General features: G+C 30.8%; 1 protein-coding gene across 2 annotated transcripts in view; it reads left to right on the top strand.

The window, feature by feature from the left end:
- Positions 1–10,366, top strand: part of LOC129988894 (acetylcholinesterase-1-like) — a 32,051-nt gene extending 21,685 nt beyond the window's left edge. For both annotated transcript variants that reach the window (XM_056097178.1, XM_056097177.1), the window contains exons 4-6: positions 2,976–3,157; positions 7,097–7,548; positions 10,113–10,366. In XM_056097178.1, the coding sequence (XP_055953153.1) occupies positions 2,976–3,157; positions 7,097–7,548; positions 10,113–10,257 (779 nt within the window). In that variant the 3' untranslated portion in view covers positions 10,258–10,366. The remainder of the gene's footprint in view (positions 1–2,975; positions 3,158–7,096; positions 7,549–10,112) is intronic.
- Positions 10,367–14,802: the final 4,436 nt, after the last annotated feature.

Below are 14,802 nucleotides of genomic sequence, written 5' to 3'. Positions count from 1 at the left end.
CTATTTCTCATACAGCGTGGTGAATCCTCCTGTAAGAATAGGCCAACAATTCACTTTTTCAATAAATAAGCGTAAGAATTGGCTAACAATTCACTTTTTCAATAAATAAGACGTAAGATTAGGCTAACAATTTCTTTTCACTTTCTCTTATACGAACTATACAAAGAGAAAGTATTCCAAACATCAAAAAAAAAAAAAAAACTCGAAGTCGAGATTCTGACAAATTGCCGTGTTTCAGATCTTCCTGAATCCAAAAAACACTTTAAAAAATGACTATATGTCTGTCTCTCTCTCTCAACAGGACATCGCAAAAACATTTTGATTTTAACTGATGAAATTTGGAACATAATCTCTACACCAAATTTGTAGATTTCGATCAATCTGTAAAAAAAATCCTTTCAGAAGAAACCTATCCATCCTGTTGTCCAAACATAAATGAACACAATAGTTATAAAACAACTAGGGCTAGATGAATAAAAATTGATACATCGATTCAACATGTAAAGTGTAGATGCATATCAAGTTTGGAAAGGGATTGACCATCTGTCAATTTTATACTTTCATACGCATAGATGCGATAATTCAATAATGCAATGATGTAAACATAAGAAATCAAATTCAGTTTCTTTTTGTTATTTGTATATTAATTGCATCTCGGCGATAAACCGCCAAACGTTGCACTCTAATATTCTCTTGCGTAATTATTTCTCGCCAATTCTTTTCGATTAACAATACATAAGTACATTTATCAGAAAATGTGCGTGAAAGTTTCGGAGTAAAATCTCCCTCTGCTTTCACTTTTGTTTAGAAAAGCGAATGCGAATTTAATTATTGCTGATATATGAATAGCGAATGTGGCAGTTTAAAAAGACAACGATTATATAAAAGAACAAAGGCATAGAAAATCCAAAATCCACCCATGCCAAACCTAAAAGAGAAGGTGAGTCGCGAAGTATACCATCCAAAATTCAACCAAAAGAAGCCTAAACGACTCTGAAGCCGATTTATTTATATTTACGGACCACCCCCTATATACTACGGACCACCCCCAATAAAGTAGTAAATTATAAAATAAATAATAATAAATATATAAAAAATTGAAAATATAAAACAGTAGAGTACGTGAGTAAATCAAAATTAAACCCATAATAATTAATGACTAAACATCGTCCAATCTCAAACAATGTAAAGTGTAGATGTAAAGTGTAAAGTGTCTCAGCAATCAAGATAGCGAAGTGCCTGATAAGCTAAAGTTTCATTAAGATTTTCAGATCCATTTCCTGATAACCAGCAGATCATTACTCTTTGAATATTCCAAAAGATATCCTTTGATAATGTGCTGAATAGAATCCACTGCTTTCCCATTAGATCGCTTATCGTCTTTCCAACAAATTTGGCCAGATAAGCCTTAAAGATAAAACGGACATTTAAAAAAAGAAGGAAAGTATTTTTAGTCTTCTATTATTTAAAAAAAGGAGGGAAGTATTTTTAGTTTTCGGTTATTTAAAAAAAAAAAGAAGGAAAGTATTTTTAGTCGTCTTTTATTTAAGAAAAGAAGGAAAATATTTTTAGTCGTCTGTTATTTACAGATAATTTTATATATTCTTAAAACAAGTTAATAACGCTAATAGCATGCTTTAAAATTAAAGGGACGAGTTGATTCTCCTGGGAGATGATAAGTCTGTTAGTAATGAAACAATTAATTCAAACTGATTTCTTACTGAGAGGACGCACATTTCACAAGAAATATGCTATGTTAAAATTTAGAGACATGTGTTGCACTTGCAAAAATTCATCTGATGTTGTTTGCAAACGTAAGATTTCTTATTAAGTAAAATATATCCTCCGCGTTGTACAAGAATCCTCTTTTAAATAAAAAAGATTAAATGAAAAAAAAAAAAAAAACAGCGCATTAAAGTTCGAATCTTGTAGTAAAGTGTTCAGATATCTAAAGTTTTCTGCTTACATCTTAGTAGAAGAACTCCCAGTTGTACAAAATATGTAGATAAATTTACAACAAAGAAAGAAAAACCTAAACTTTGATCTAAATTTTCCATATATAAAAAGATGAAAACAGAAATCACGATGAAAAGAAATTTTCCATTTATAAAAGATTTGGCAAGGTTTCTCTCTATCGTGTATATACAGTAAAGGTCAAAATTCAGCATGCGTGAATATTAAGGGAGGAAAAACTATAATATATCATCAAAACTCCAAATGGATGGGATAGAAAAATAAAAAAATACATATAGAAATGGCTACCCAATATACTAATTAAATGTGATGGATTGTTTGAGCGAGGATAGAACTTGGGACCTTATAGTTCGCAACCGAGTAACATGACCACAATACAAAAGCAGTTGCTCGTGTAGTGTAGCTGTTAACTGACTTATAAGCTTTCACTACAAGAGAATCCCAACCCTAGAGCATCTCAAAAATAAGGATGAGAAACTTCTGGCATAATGGTTAGTTCTCGCTGCCCTGGGGGATACAGAAATGGTGGCCTACCCCCAGCAGATGAAGGGACATGTCTTCTACGGGATGGGTTGTACCATGGCCGGTGATGGTTCTTAAGACTTTAGTTTTCACCAGTGCTGTCGGGAGGATCGATCATTCAGCCTTTTCCGTGTGCCTTAGGTGGGTAGAGTCGACTTTCGTGGTTACCTAATAGCGGATGGAGTGCTTCATTTGTGGTTACTTAATATTTGCAAGTTCGCATCTATTTTCATAAAAATGTACACTAAAAACAAAATTTTACCATTCTTATTTATATATGTTTAAGAAACGTAAGATTCATTGTTTCTAAAAGCAAATGCTTAATAGTCATTAATCGCATAATCATTTGGAACTATTATTAACAAGCGCTTATTTTAATTCACGAAACAGGGTGTTTCAAAATTGCAGCACTGTCAGTGTTGACCACTTCCATTTCTTATACCACTGCAATGTTTTAAGACAATTTCGACTTGTTTCAGGTGTTAGTCCACAAATGCTAACAGATGTCACTGCGAGCATGCATCCTTTGTCGAGTGAACTCTATATTCCGCAATTTGGTGGCGAGCTGCTGCCACAGGATCCTCTAAAAGCTATTCAAAAAGAAAATTTCACCTGCACTGATCTTCTTATCGGAAATACCCGTGATGAAGGTTCTTATATTGTAAGAATTGTTTATATATTTCTCAATTTGCCGCAAAACTCTTAAGAGGTTTCAAAAAAATTCTGAATGGATTCTGCATAATTCTTTTAGTTAAGATTATCCGCTGAGTTTAACCGTTTCATACTTTAGCATAGTTATATATATGTAGATTAACCTTCATAATTCTGAATAGTTTTGCGTATAATTTAATATAAAACTTTTGACATTTGAATCTATATGAAATTCAGCCTTTTAGATTTTGAATAATTCTTCTAGTTAAAATTACCCGGCAACACTACATGCGGAGTTTAAGCTTTGCATACTTTATCATAGTTAAGATATTTTTAAACTTCACATTTTAATGAATATATAATTCATACTTGGAAGCCTTATGCCGTTTACTATACCTTTTTATTATTTTTCTCAAATCACTTAAAATTTATAAAAAATGGGTACACTTTCATAATGTAACCTGAGACAATATAAAATTTGTCATTTTTTCTTCATTTTAATAGTATTTTAAATGTAGATTTTAATCTTTTACAGATTCTTCCCTGATTAAAGTAAATGTATTGCTTGACTTCCTGAAATCAGCTTTGCCGTCATTGATTTGTGTTAAGAACATGATAGTAATTCGGATTATAAAAGCAAATATATTTACAAATTTAATAGTAATTTTCAATTTTTTTTTCAGAATTCATAATTTTTTTTATCTTTGTGTTATCTTTCGTGAGTTGTTTACTATTCGTGTAGAATTCTTATAATTCTAGGAAAATGCACAAATTGCTGCTGCTGAAAATATTTTTTTAAAAAAATTGACTAAATGTAGAAAAATATTTATACAATAAATTATCACTGAAAAGATACATTTTTAAATTTTCAGATTCTATAAAAATATTTTTATAGTATAATTATTTCAAAAGTTATGGCGGAAAGATGTCAAAATTTTGTATAACGTTTGATTAAAATTCTAAATATAAATATAGATAACTTGGTGCACATCCCTCCCTTCTAAGGTACGTATGGCCCAAATATCTAAATCAAATGATCTGGCCAGTGAGCCAATACATATACATATGCATTCATTTTTATTACGAGTAAAGCTAAAGTTGTGCATTAGGTATTAAATTAAACATGTTTTTAAATAAAAGATAATTGGTTTTCTTTTCGTGCACAATATATTGTAGTTCAATTGCTCAAGAGGGAGTTAATAACGAATAATTTTGTAACGGATGGACGCCCAACAAAGTTGCACTCATTGATTATTGCAGCGGTTTGTAGCACTGTAAGGATTAATCACCGATTTAAAATGTTATAAAATAATAAACAATAGACCGGTATCTTGTCTAAAAAAGATGTAAGAAAATTAAATTTTTAAAAACCCTAACATTTATGCCCCATTTCGAAGTTAAAGGAAAGATGACTACATATTAACAATGATTTCAATTTCCAATCATGAGCAAATACGAAGGACAGATCCCAAGCCAATACCTACATCTCAAAATTTATGTGTCAATCACAGAAAAAATGTTTGACCTTTGTGCAATAAACGTCAAAATATGTGCTGTTGCATATATCAGCAGATCTGTGGTAAATTTGGTTCGCAAACCTGTGAGACTCCAATTCCGAAATTCAGACTCAAACCTACAGAAAAAAAAATTAGCAGGCAAGAAATAGTATTTTTTTAATGAAAGAAAAAATGTCACTAATAAAAATACTTATAAACATATATGTGTTGCAAAAGTTATTTGTGTATTGCTCATTTAAAATTCAAAAATTAATTGGTAGGCATTCACGATTTTAACTTGTATCGAAAATCGAATTCCATCGGCTAAAATCATCTGTTTTTGAGAACTGCTGATCTACTGTTTCAACGATTCAAGCTATCAATTTTCCCTATGAAACTTCCAAAATTGTGACTTTGTTTGATGAAGAAATTTTTCAAAAAAAAATATTTCCTTATTTTATTAAAGAAGTCTGAAAATTTTTGTGAGGAGTTCTCCCAATATCTCTTAAACTATCATAGGAAATCAACTAATTTTCTTTCTTATCTAAAAGAATCAATTAGGTTCGCAATCTTCACAAATTCTATTTTTTACCACTCAACAATGTTTTTATAACAATCATTTCATCAATATCTCAAGCAGATGATTAAACGGAGAGGTCATCAACCAAAAAGAAATTTTAATGACAGAAGCTAAAACACATCTCTTGTTCTATAAAAAAAATAATACTATTTCCAATCTTTAACATTGCTTTTCAGTAAAGTCAGTTTCATCTATGGAAGGAGAGATTTTTTGAGGTTTTTAATGAATACAGAACAATACGAAATCAGTGACCCTCTCACAACCCCAACCTCCAAAAATAGGAGATAAACTTGGCGACAAAAATGATGGTTCTGAAAAAAATGTACGAATTATGATTTCATCTCTCTTAACTAGTAACTGGAGATGGGAGTCAAAATGACTGCACATAGTTCATTAGCTCTGGTTATCACATGGTATATTGTCATTGAATACAATCATCTCCTCAGTACCTTCAAGTTGTCCTTTCAGCAGCATGTTGGCAAAAGTCTAAGTATGAACACGATAATCGAGATATTCTTTTTCAAAGTTTTTCTTGTTATTTATGGAGCACTAACTCCATATCTCTGAAACCGATTTAATTTGAATAATGCACAAAGAATAAAGAAATATTCTTAAAATAATATTTTAAAATATTGTATTCTACATTTTTGTTTATCAATTTCTAATAGTTATTAACATTAGTGTAATTTCGTAATATCGAAACTAAGTAAATACTCATTAAAAGATTGTTTAGGTTTTTCTTATAGCATCTCTCCAGCATTGAATATTATAACATGAACATTTTAAACTGTTTTGGTAACTACATGATTTATAAAATGTATTGCGTTTCCAAAATAAATTCAAATGTTGTTTGCAAAAGACGAATAAGAAAAATAACAATGGAGTCATTTTTACACCATGTCTCTGGCTGCGCCAGCCAATTCATGTCTCCACTTACGGGTTAAATACAGAGATTTGAAGAACCTTCGACACAATTCCATGTGACATCACGTCTTTTTAGAAAATCAGATAAATTCAACAAATTGAAGTAGTTTATTATTTCTTCCTTTTGTGAGTTCTCTAAATATTTATGTTGAACGTTATTTTTGTTTTTCGATATTTATTGTCCGCTTGCATTATTAGCATCTCCAAGTGCTGTGATTTTAGTAAATCTACTTCTTTCTAGTGGTTCTGTATTTCTTTCAACGTACATCCATCAAAACGATTTTAAAAACAATACGAACTAAAAAGAAATCTCATTTCAAGTGCTTTTGAATAAGAAAATGAGACATGGAAAAGCCGGCTCATACTTTACATGACTTCTAATAGTATTTGTTGTAAACATTTGTCTTCAAACTATATATATATATAGTTTGAAGACAATGAAGATACTTTTAATTTTGTGACGTCGTTTTATTTCATTTTGAAGAAGCAGGCATACGTACAAGCGATGAGCACACAGAACGACACAGAAAAGGAATAAGGAAAAAGCTCTTGGACATTTTATCCCTGGTCTTATATAACCTATGACTTTGATAGGGAAAATATTTCTTTACAGTGCTAATGTATTATGAGATTTCAATAGGGATTTTCGTCACACGCGTGAACAAGGCAGGGGAGACACAGGGAGATTTTAAAAAAGAATTTGCCTGATCAGCGGTATTTTATCTCTTCACGCGCAGTGTGGGAAAATTAGATTTTAGCTGATTCAACAATTTAACAAAGCTTCTCTTGAATTAATTAAGTAGAGACAGTGGAATTGGATCACGAAATAAGAGAATATTTTAGAATGAAGTGACTATGGGCTAAATTAAGATAAAATCGTGAAAATTAATTAAATTGAAATTAGAGTTAAAATTTCATTACATATATATATATGTTATATCTTTTTTAGCTCACAACTCAATATCCTACTGTTTACGGATTTTTCGGCGCTCTGGTGCCAAGTATCAACAAGACACTTGGTAAAAGACAGATCAAAGGTATATTGTCAGAATTCAACGATCGAAATGCCATTGCTCAACATTATTTGCCTGAGTCGCTTCCAGAAAACGAGGACGGCACCGTTCGTACACAAGTTTACACGGCCTTGGGCGATGCTACAGTGGTTTGTCCAGAAATGTTTTATGCAGAGCAATGTGCTAAGATGGGTGGCGATGTATATTACTATATATGGAATCACAGGCCAACCAATTCCGTATGGTTCCCATGGATGGGCGTAGCGCATGGCACTGAAGTTGAATTTGTATTTGGTTTGCCACTGTTGCATCCATACACTTTCCTACCAGATGAAGCGACGTTGAGTAAGAATATCATTGATATATGGGCCAGCTTCGCAAGAGACGGGTAAGTATTTCTTGTTAGACTAATTTAAATCAAGTTGAAATATTTTTTCCAATTCAAAATAATGCTGGATAAACCACAATTAATTAATAGTTAAATTTTAAAGGATAATTGAATAAGATACTCAAAAATTAACAGGAATAAGAGCCATAAGGTTTTGCTAACCTCATCACATAAATATATACACATATATAAATATAACACCTCATACATCATGTATAAATATTTATCTTCCATACTAAAAACTTTACCGACAACGGGATACACATCCTACTGGAGGGTTTACACCGTGGAAAGAGGTGGGTCTTAGGACTTATTAATTCCCGCCAATGCTGTCGCAGTCATCAGTGATAAAGAATGTTCTGTGTTCCATCGGGCGATTTGGAGTACTCAGCAAAGTTCTATAATGAAAAATGAATACATTTGAGAAAGAACGGAAAGTATCGTGTCCGTACATTCTTTCCACATTTTAATGAACAATTTATTCATTATGGAATATTGTTCTGGGTATTAATTCTTGTACGAAAGAATATGCTTAAAAGACATAATTAAAAAAAAAGTTTTTAAGTTTGGTTAATTTGGCTCATAAATGGATCGACCAAAATTGAACTGAATGGTTTTCTTGAAAATTTCATATAACATAAAAATTAATTATAAAGACAGAACATTATTCATAATCTACTGGTTAAGAAATAATTCACGAGCCCATTTTTTTCAAATATATTTTAAAACTTCGAACTTATTTTGTGTTGTAAACACTTGGTTCAACCGTTCTTCAACAGTTTCTATTATTCGATAGCTTTTCTGATCCATTCTGGAGGTAAAACTTCACTGTTTACTTTCTCGTAAATGTTATCAAGACAAAAGGTATTGTAATTGTCAAGAAATTCGAACTCGGGATTTTGACAAATCTTTACGTTTTAGACCTCTATAAGTTCGAGAAACATATTTTTGGCATTATGTCTGCAGCAAAGATAACTAACTCAAAAACGTTTTGAGCTTGAAATATTTGAAATTCTGGTTTTTATAAATTTGCATATTTATATCAAATCTTGAGTAAACTCTATGCAGAGAAAATTTGAATAAATCCGTCCGGCTGTTGGAATATAAATTAATACAATAATTACAAACTGAAGAAGACAAAAAGGATAAAATTCGGTGCACAAATTTAACATTTATGGCGTAGACGCCTATCAAATATTGAGGATAATCCAATAAGAAGTTGATCGTCTGTCAGTCTGTAACTTCAGCATCGTGCAAACGCGGTAACTGAAATATTCTTCTATCATTCTTTTTGTTTCCAAAGCAAAAGATTTTTAAATAGAAATAAATATAAAAAAAATGAAATTTATTATCGCAAATTTCAAGTTATCATGTGAGAACATTGTTATTTTTAAGTCATTATTTGTCGTAAGTAATTTAAGTCATTAACCAGTTTAATTTTTCTAGCTGGCAAACAAAGTTTTGGAGCTCAACCGATTTTGAAATGGGGGGGAAAAAAAATCATCGTTTTTCTAAATATGGACGCATGCGTAATCTAATATTTTGTGATTATTTCAAACCGGTTTAAACTGGTTAATGACTTGAATTAATTGACAATTCATAAGAATTCAGAGAATGAATAATTTGGAAATCAAGTTGTAACTTAAGTTGGCGATAAATCGCCAAATGTGACAATCTTCTGCATTATTTTCTAATAACCCTAAAAGCGAAAAATTAATGCCTCAAAAGCGATGAATCGCCAATTTGTTGCCTACGCATTTTGAGGTTTCTAAAACCTAAACAACATCATGTTCTCACATAATAATAAAGAAAAAAAGATAAATAACATATTAATAAAAAGATATACAACAACCTTGCAAAACATATTAATTGACTTCAAAATAGAATTCCCAAAAGTCGTACATGCAATAAAAGATACTTTATAAGAGATGCCAAAATAGAGGAAGAAATTATTTTGTAAGAGAAAAATCGCACTAAAGATCCTCTTATTAATTGTTAATATATTTTAAAATTAAGAATTTCTTTTTTTACAAATCATGTATAATTACGTAAACAATCGGGTTTTTTTAAAAATAGTTTAATGTTATCATTCATATCTTCTCTTATCATTTTCTTAAATATATAGTAACAATTTGCTGTTTCTAACGTAAAAAAATTGCAATCCAGAAAGTTTACTTAACATTATATTGGACATTTATAAACATGATCTAAAGTTTCTAACATAATCCAGAATATCCTTTTAGCATTATGCCATATATTTATAAGCAAGATCTACTACTGTTTCTAATGTAGAAAAACTTATTTTTTATCCACAATCTTCACTTGATGCTATTTTAAAAAAATTACAAACTTAATCTATTGTTTTTAAACGTAAAACTGATGTCGTTAAAATCCAGAATCTTCACTTTGTATTATTAGCGGATTTTTATAAATATAATCCATTGTTTCTTTAGTAAAATTGATTTTATTGTAATCGAGAATCTTCTGATTATATAATATATATTTTGTAAAAATGTTAATACGTTTAGTAAAACGTTATTTAAAGAAATATTTTCGTATTACAGGAGACCCAATATTCTTTGGCCTGAATACTCTAAACAAAACCCACGAGTTAAAGTTCTGGGAGCCGGAGCAAATCAGCAAACGGATCAAAACGGCTTCCATCAAGAAAATTGCAATTTTTTTAGATCGTATTTTGGATTTGAGTAACATGTCACTTTTCAAAAATGTGATATAATTAATTATAATGTAATAATTGTTTTTAAAAAAATTCGTAAAAATACAATATGGAGAAAATAAAGATTTATTTGATGATTTATTTTAGTATGTTAGAATTCATTTGATACGCTTTTTTCTTTTCTATAACAATCACATTCTGAAAAAATTTCACTAATTTCATTGTGAAACATTTGAGTTTTTATACTCACTCTGGCCTGATCTGCAAAAGTAAAATATAAGATTTAAGATAGCTCAGAAAAAGAACCACTCTGGCAGCACGTGAAGGCCTCCTACTCAGCCAGCCCATAGGAGAGGAATTATTGAGTCTCGAGAAAAATTACAAGCATGGCCCCAAACATGGGAAACAAATAAAAACGTGTCACTTGAATAGTATTTTATGTAGCTGTTTTCGCTATAACACCTTGAATCACCTCGGTTAGAAGTAGTAATACATCATTGGTGCATTACTTGGTGAGAAGTAGCGATTTACACATGTAATACCCACTCTGGTCAGACCAATCCAAATATAATTTAAGGTTTAAATATAGGCCAGAGAGAGAAACCCCTCACGTAGCACCAGAAGGTTCGCCTGCTCAACGAAGCTCATTGGAGAGGGTTTATTGAGTCTCAAGAAAAGTCACAGACATGGCTTCTAACATGGGCAACAAATAAAAACGTCTGACTTGAATAGTATTTTATGTAGCTGTTTTCGCTATAACACCTTGAATCACCTCGGTTAGAAGTAGTAATACATCATTGGTGCATTACTTGGTGAGAAGTAGCGATTTACACATGTAATATCTACTCTGGTCAGACCAATCCAAATATAATTTAAGGTTTAAATATAGGCCAGAGAGAGAAACCCCTCACGTAGCACCAGAAGGTCCGCCTGCTCAACGAAGCTCATTGGAGAGGGTTTATTGAGTCTCAAGAAAAGTCACAGACATGGCTTCTAACATGGGCAACAAATAAAAACGTCTGACTTGAATAGTATTTTATGTAGCTGTTTTCGCTATAACACCTTGAATCACCTCGGTTAGAAGTAGTAATACATCATTGGTGCATTACTTGGTGAGAAGTAGCGATTTACACATGTAATACCCACTCTGGTCAGACCAATCCAAATATAATTTAAGGTTTAAATATAGGCCAGAGAGAGAAACCGCTCACGTAGCATGAGAAGGCCCGCCTGCTCAACGAAGCTCATTGAAGAGGATTTATTGAGTCTCAAAAAAAGTCACAGACATGGCTTCTAACACGGGCAACATATAAAAACATCGACTGGTCAGAATACTATTTTACATTGTTCTTTTCGCTACCATGTTCTATCCACTTCGGTGAGAAGTAGCGATACATTATTCAGGTTGTCCACCGGAATGTCATGAACTGAATACACCAATCTGGAGAAAGGACCTTTAACCACCCTCATGCTACGTGAGTGGTTTCTCTCTCTGTCCTATATTTAAATCTTAAATTCTATTTGGATTGGTCTGACCAGAGTGGATGTTACATGTGTAAATCGCTACTTCTCACCAAGTAATGCACCAATGATGTATCACTATTTCTAACCGAGGTGATTCGAGCATAGTGAAAATAGCTACGTAAAATACTATTCAAGTCACACGTTTTAATTTGTTGCCCATGTTAGGGGCCATGCTTGTAATTTTTCTTGAGGATATCTCCATGCAGGAACACAAGTCCTTAATTAAGATATTTTCTCGTTAAAAAAATAAATAACACCATAAAAAACTGTTAAATGTCAGAAAGGTGGATGGTGCGCCCTCTTCGAACGGCAAACACTGACTTATTTTAAAATCATTCATAACAACATACAAAATTACTTTTTGTATGTTGTCTACTTACCTCTCCAAAGCCTCCCATCAGGAGGCACCTCAAATATGAGAAAGAAAAGCTTCCGGTATGGTGATTTATTCTCGCCACCCAAGTGAGTATAGAGATGATGTGGGGTTGACTACCCTTTACCGATGATGGGGCGTGCTTCCCACGAGAAGGGTTGTACTTTGTACGGTGATGACCCTAAGGACTCAACCTTAGTTCCTGTCGTTGCGGCGGTCCTGTCTTTCAGATTCTTTCGTGTGTCTTAGTAACAGGTCGGAGTAGCCAATTTGTGGTTACCTCCCCAGTATGCAATCAAGGGAAACTTAAAGACTGATAAGTACGCAAGTATTCAAATTCAAAGCTTACAAATATGTTTTTCACTATAATTGAAAATTGCTACTTGTTAATAAAATCTGTGATGTGTATATTTTGAAGAACGTGCAGCAAAATGTTATAATGCAGTTATGAAAAAAAAAAAATCAACTTAAGTTTTGTTGCAGAAGGTGAAATTTATTCGCCTAATCATCGATAAATTTTGGCTGCAGTGTAGTCAATATTGTATCAAAACCTGCAAATCTGAATGAATGATGCGTTTTCATAATTTTTCTGGTATTTCATTGAGATGGACAACCGTCAAAATTGACATCAAGCAGTATTGACCAGAGGTAGTGAATAGTTATAAGTGGGACCAAAAATGGTATTCAGGCTGTGGAATCAATTCCAAACAAATAATGCAATCACCAGGAGGCATAAAAGCATATGATGATACAGTAAATCCAATAGGTATACGTAGACTCGCTATTATATTTAAATTTCTTTAAACCAAGAATCACACACAGCCAAGTATGAAAAAATATGACCTGATAAGCGTGTGTATAAACGTTAGCGATGGCCTTTTGTAAGGACCTATATATATTTTGAAATTTGATAGCAGTGGTATCTCCCTATTTCTTAAAAAATACATAATTTCTTTTCGGATTTTCAAAATTAAAAAAAAAAAAAAAAAAAAATTAAAAAAAATTGGCAATATATAAATGAATTTAAATATTTAGATTCAGAAGGAGTGATATTAATTTTTATAAGGCTATTGATATTATTTAGCTCTTTGAATAATTCTAATGTTTTTTTCTGAAATTATGTTTTAAATTTTTAAAAAAAATTTAAAACGTCAATGGATAATTTCTCATTTTATTATTTAACGGAATTATTTTTATATTGTATTTCTCCAAATTGTTTTGCATTTATTTTAACTTGCCTTGTTTCTTATTTATAAAGATAAAATTTTGTATTCTGTTTTTCATTCACTTCTCAATATGTTAAATTTTTCAAATTTGGTAGATTTATGTATTCTTGATGATAATATATTATTTGATTAATTGCAGAAATTAATTTATCGGTTAAATGATTTATTGAATTATAACACGAACCAATACAAGCGGCAGCTTATGAAATGAATTAATAAAAAATAACTTCAATTTTCATAACATTTATAACAATTATAAATTAAAACTTGAAAATGGAAAAATAAATAAAATATAAAATTTACTTTTGGGGAAAAAAAAAAAAAAAACTGAGTCTATACAATTTTAAAAAAACTCAGGTTCTCCTTAGTATCATCTGAGATGAGAATACTAAAAATACTATGATTTTCAAGAAGATCATAATTTATTAAATTATACAGAAAACCTAAAGTTTTAGCTGTGAATAGATTTAAACCTCACGAAAAAGTTTGGAATTTGCTTTAATGTAAATGACACATAAGTTTGAAATCTTACATTTCAAAAAGATACAATCTTAACTCTTGTTTTAAGGAAAGGTTTTTTTTTTATATAAATGAAGCAAATAATCAATTAAAAGTCCCGCGAATCCGAAAAAATAAGTATCCAACTTTCAATTCAATGACGAAAATTGATATCTCTGAAAATATACAAAAGTACTACAATTTGCATCCTAGACTCCTTCTTAATTATCACAGAAAATAAATTTAATTAATTTTAGAATTCCTAATAAAGTATTATTAATTTCCTGGAATTAAAAAAAATATCACACTGTAATAAATTATTCCATGAGTTAAAATTCCATTTTTCTCTCTGGCGAGAAATTAAAAACTATCCATTCCGAAAAGAAAATTTCGGCTATTCTTGCAAATATTTCCACCTATACTGTCGCCATCTATTGGAAGAATGAAACATTATATATTTCACTAAGCAATTATTAAATGTTCAAAAATTTACCTTGCCTTAATATGATGAAATGAGAGATTAATAATTAAAAGCTTATGAAAATTTTCATTTGCAGTTAAAATTCCAAACTGTTGCTTTTCCATTTTCTGAATTTTAAGAGATTTTGTTCTGTTTATGGTAAAATGAGAAATAAAAGAAACACAGAGAAACGGAAAATATATGAAAGAGCAAGGCGTTAAAAACCAGCCGTATTGATAAGGTCTCCATATGTTGTTAAAAAGCAGATATAGTCCAAAAATTAAAAAAAATTTAATATTAAAAATAAAAATAAATATTTAAGAGATCAGTAAAAGAAATATCGAAATAGATAATAAGAAATGCAAAAAAAAAAAAAAAAAAAAAAAAAAAAAAAAAAAATGTTGTTAAAACAGAAGTATTTAAAGAGTATTAAAACGAAAATTTTCTGTACCAAATTTTTTTACCACCCGTTTTTGTCAGTTACTTTCAAAAAAAT

The sequence above is a fragment of the Argiope bruennichi genome, chromosome 10 (genome assembly GCF_947563725.1).
Source record: "Argiope bruennichi chromosome 10, qqArgBrue1.1, whole genome shotgun sequence".
Classification (NCBI taxonomy): Eukaryota; Metazoa; Arthropoda; class Arachnida; order Araneae; family Araneidae; genus Argiope; species Argiope bruennichi.
This window is presented reverse-complemented; position numbering and strand designations above follow the sequence as displayed.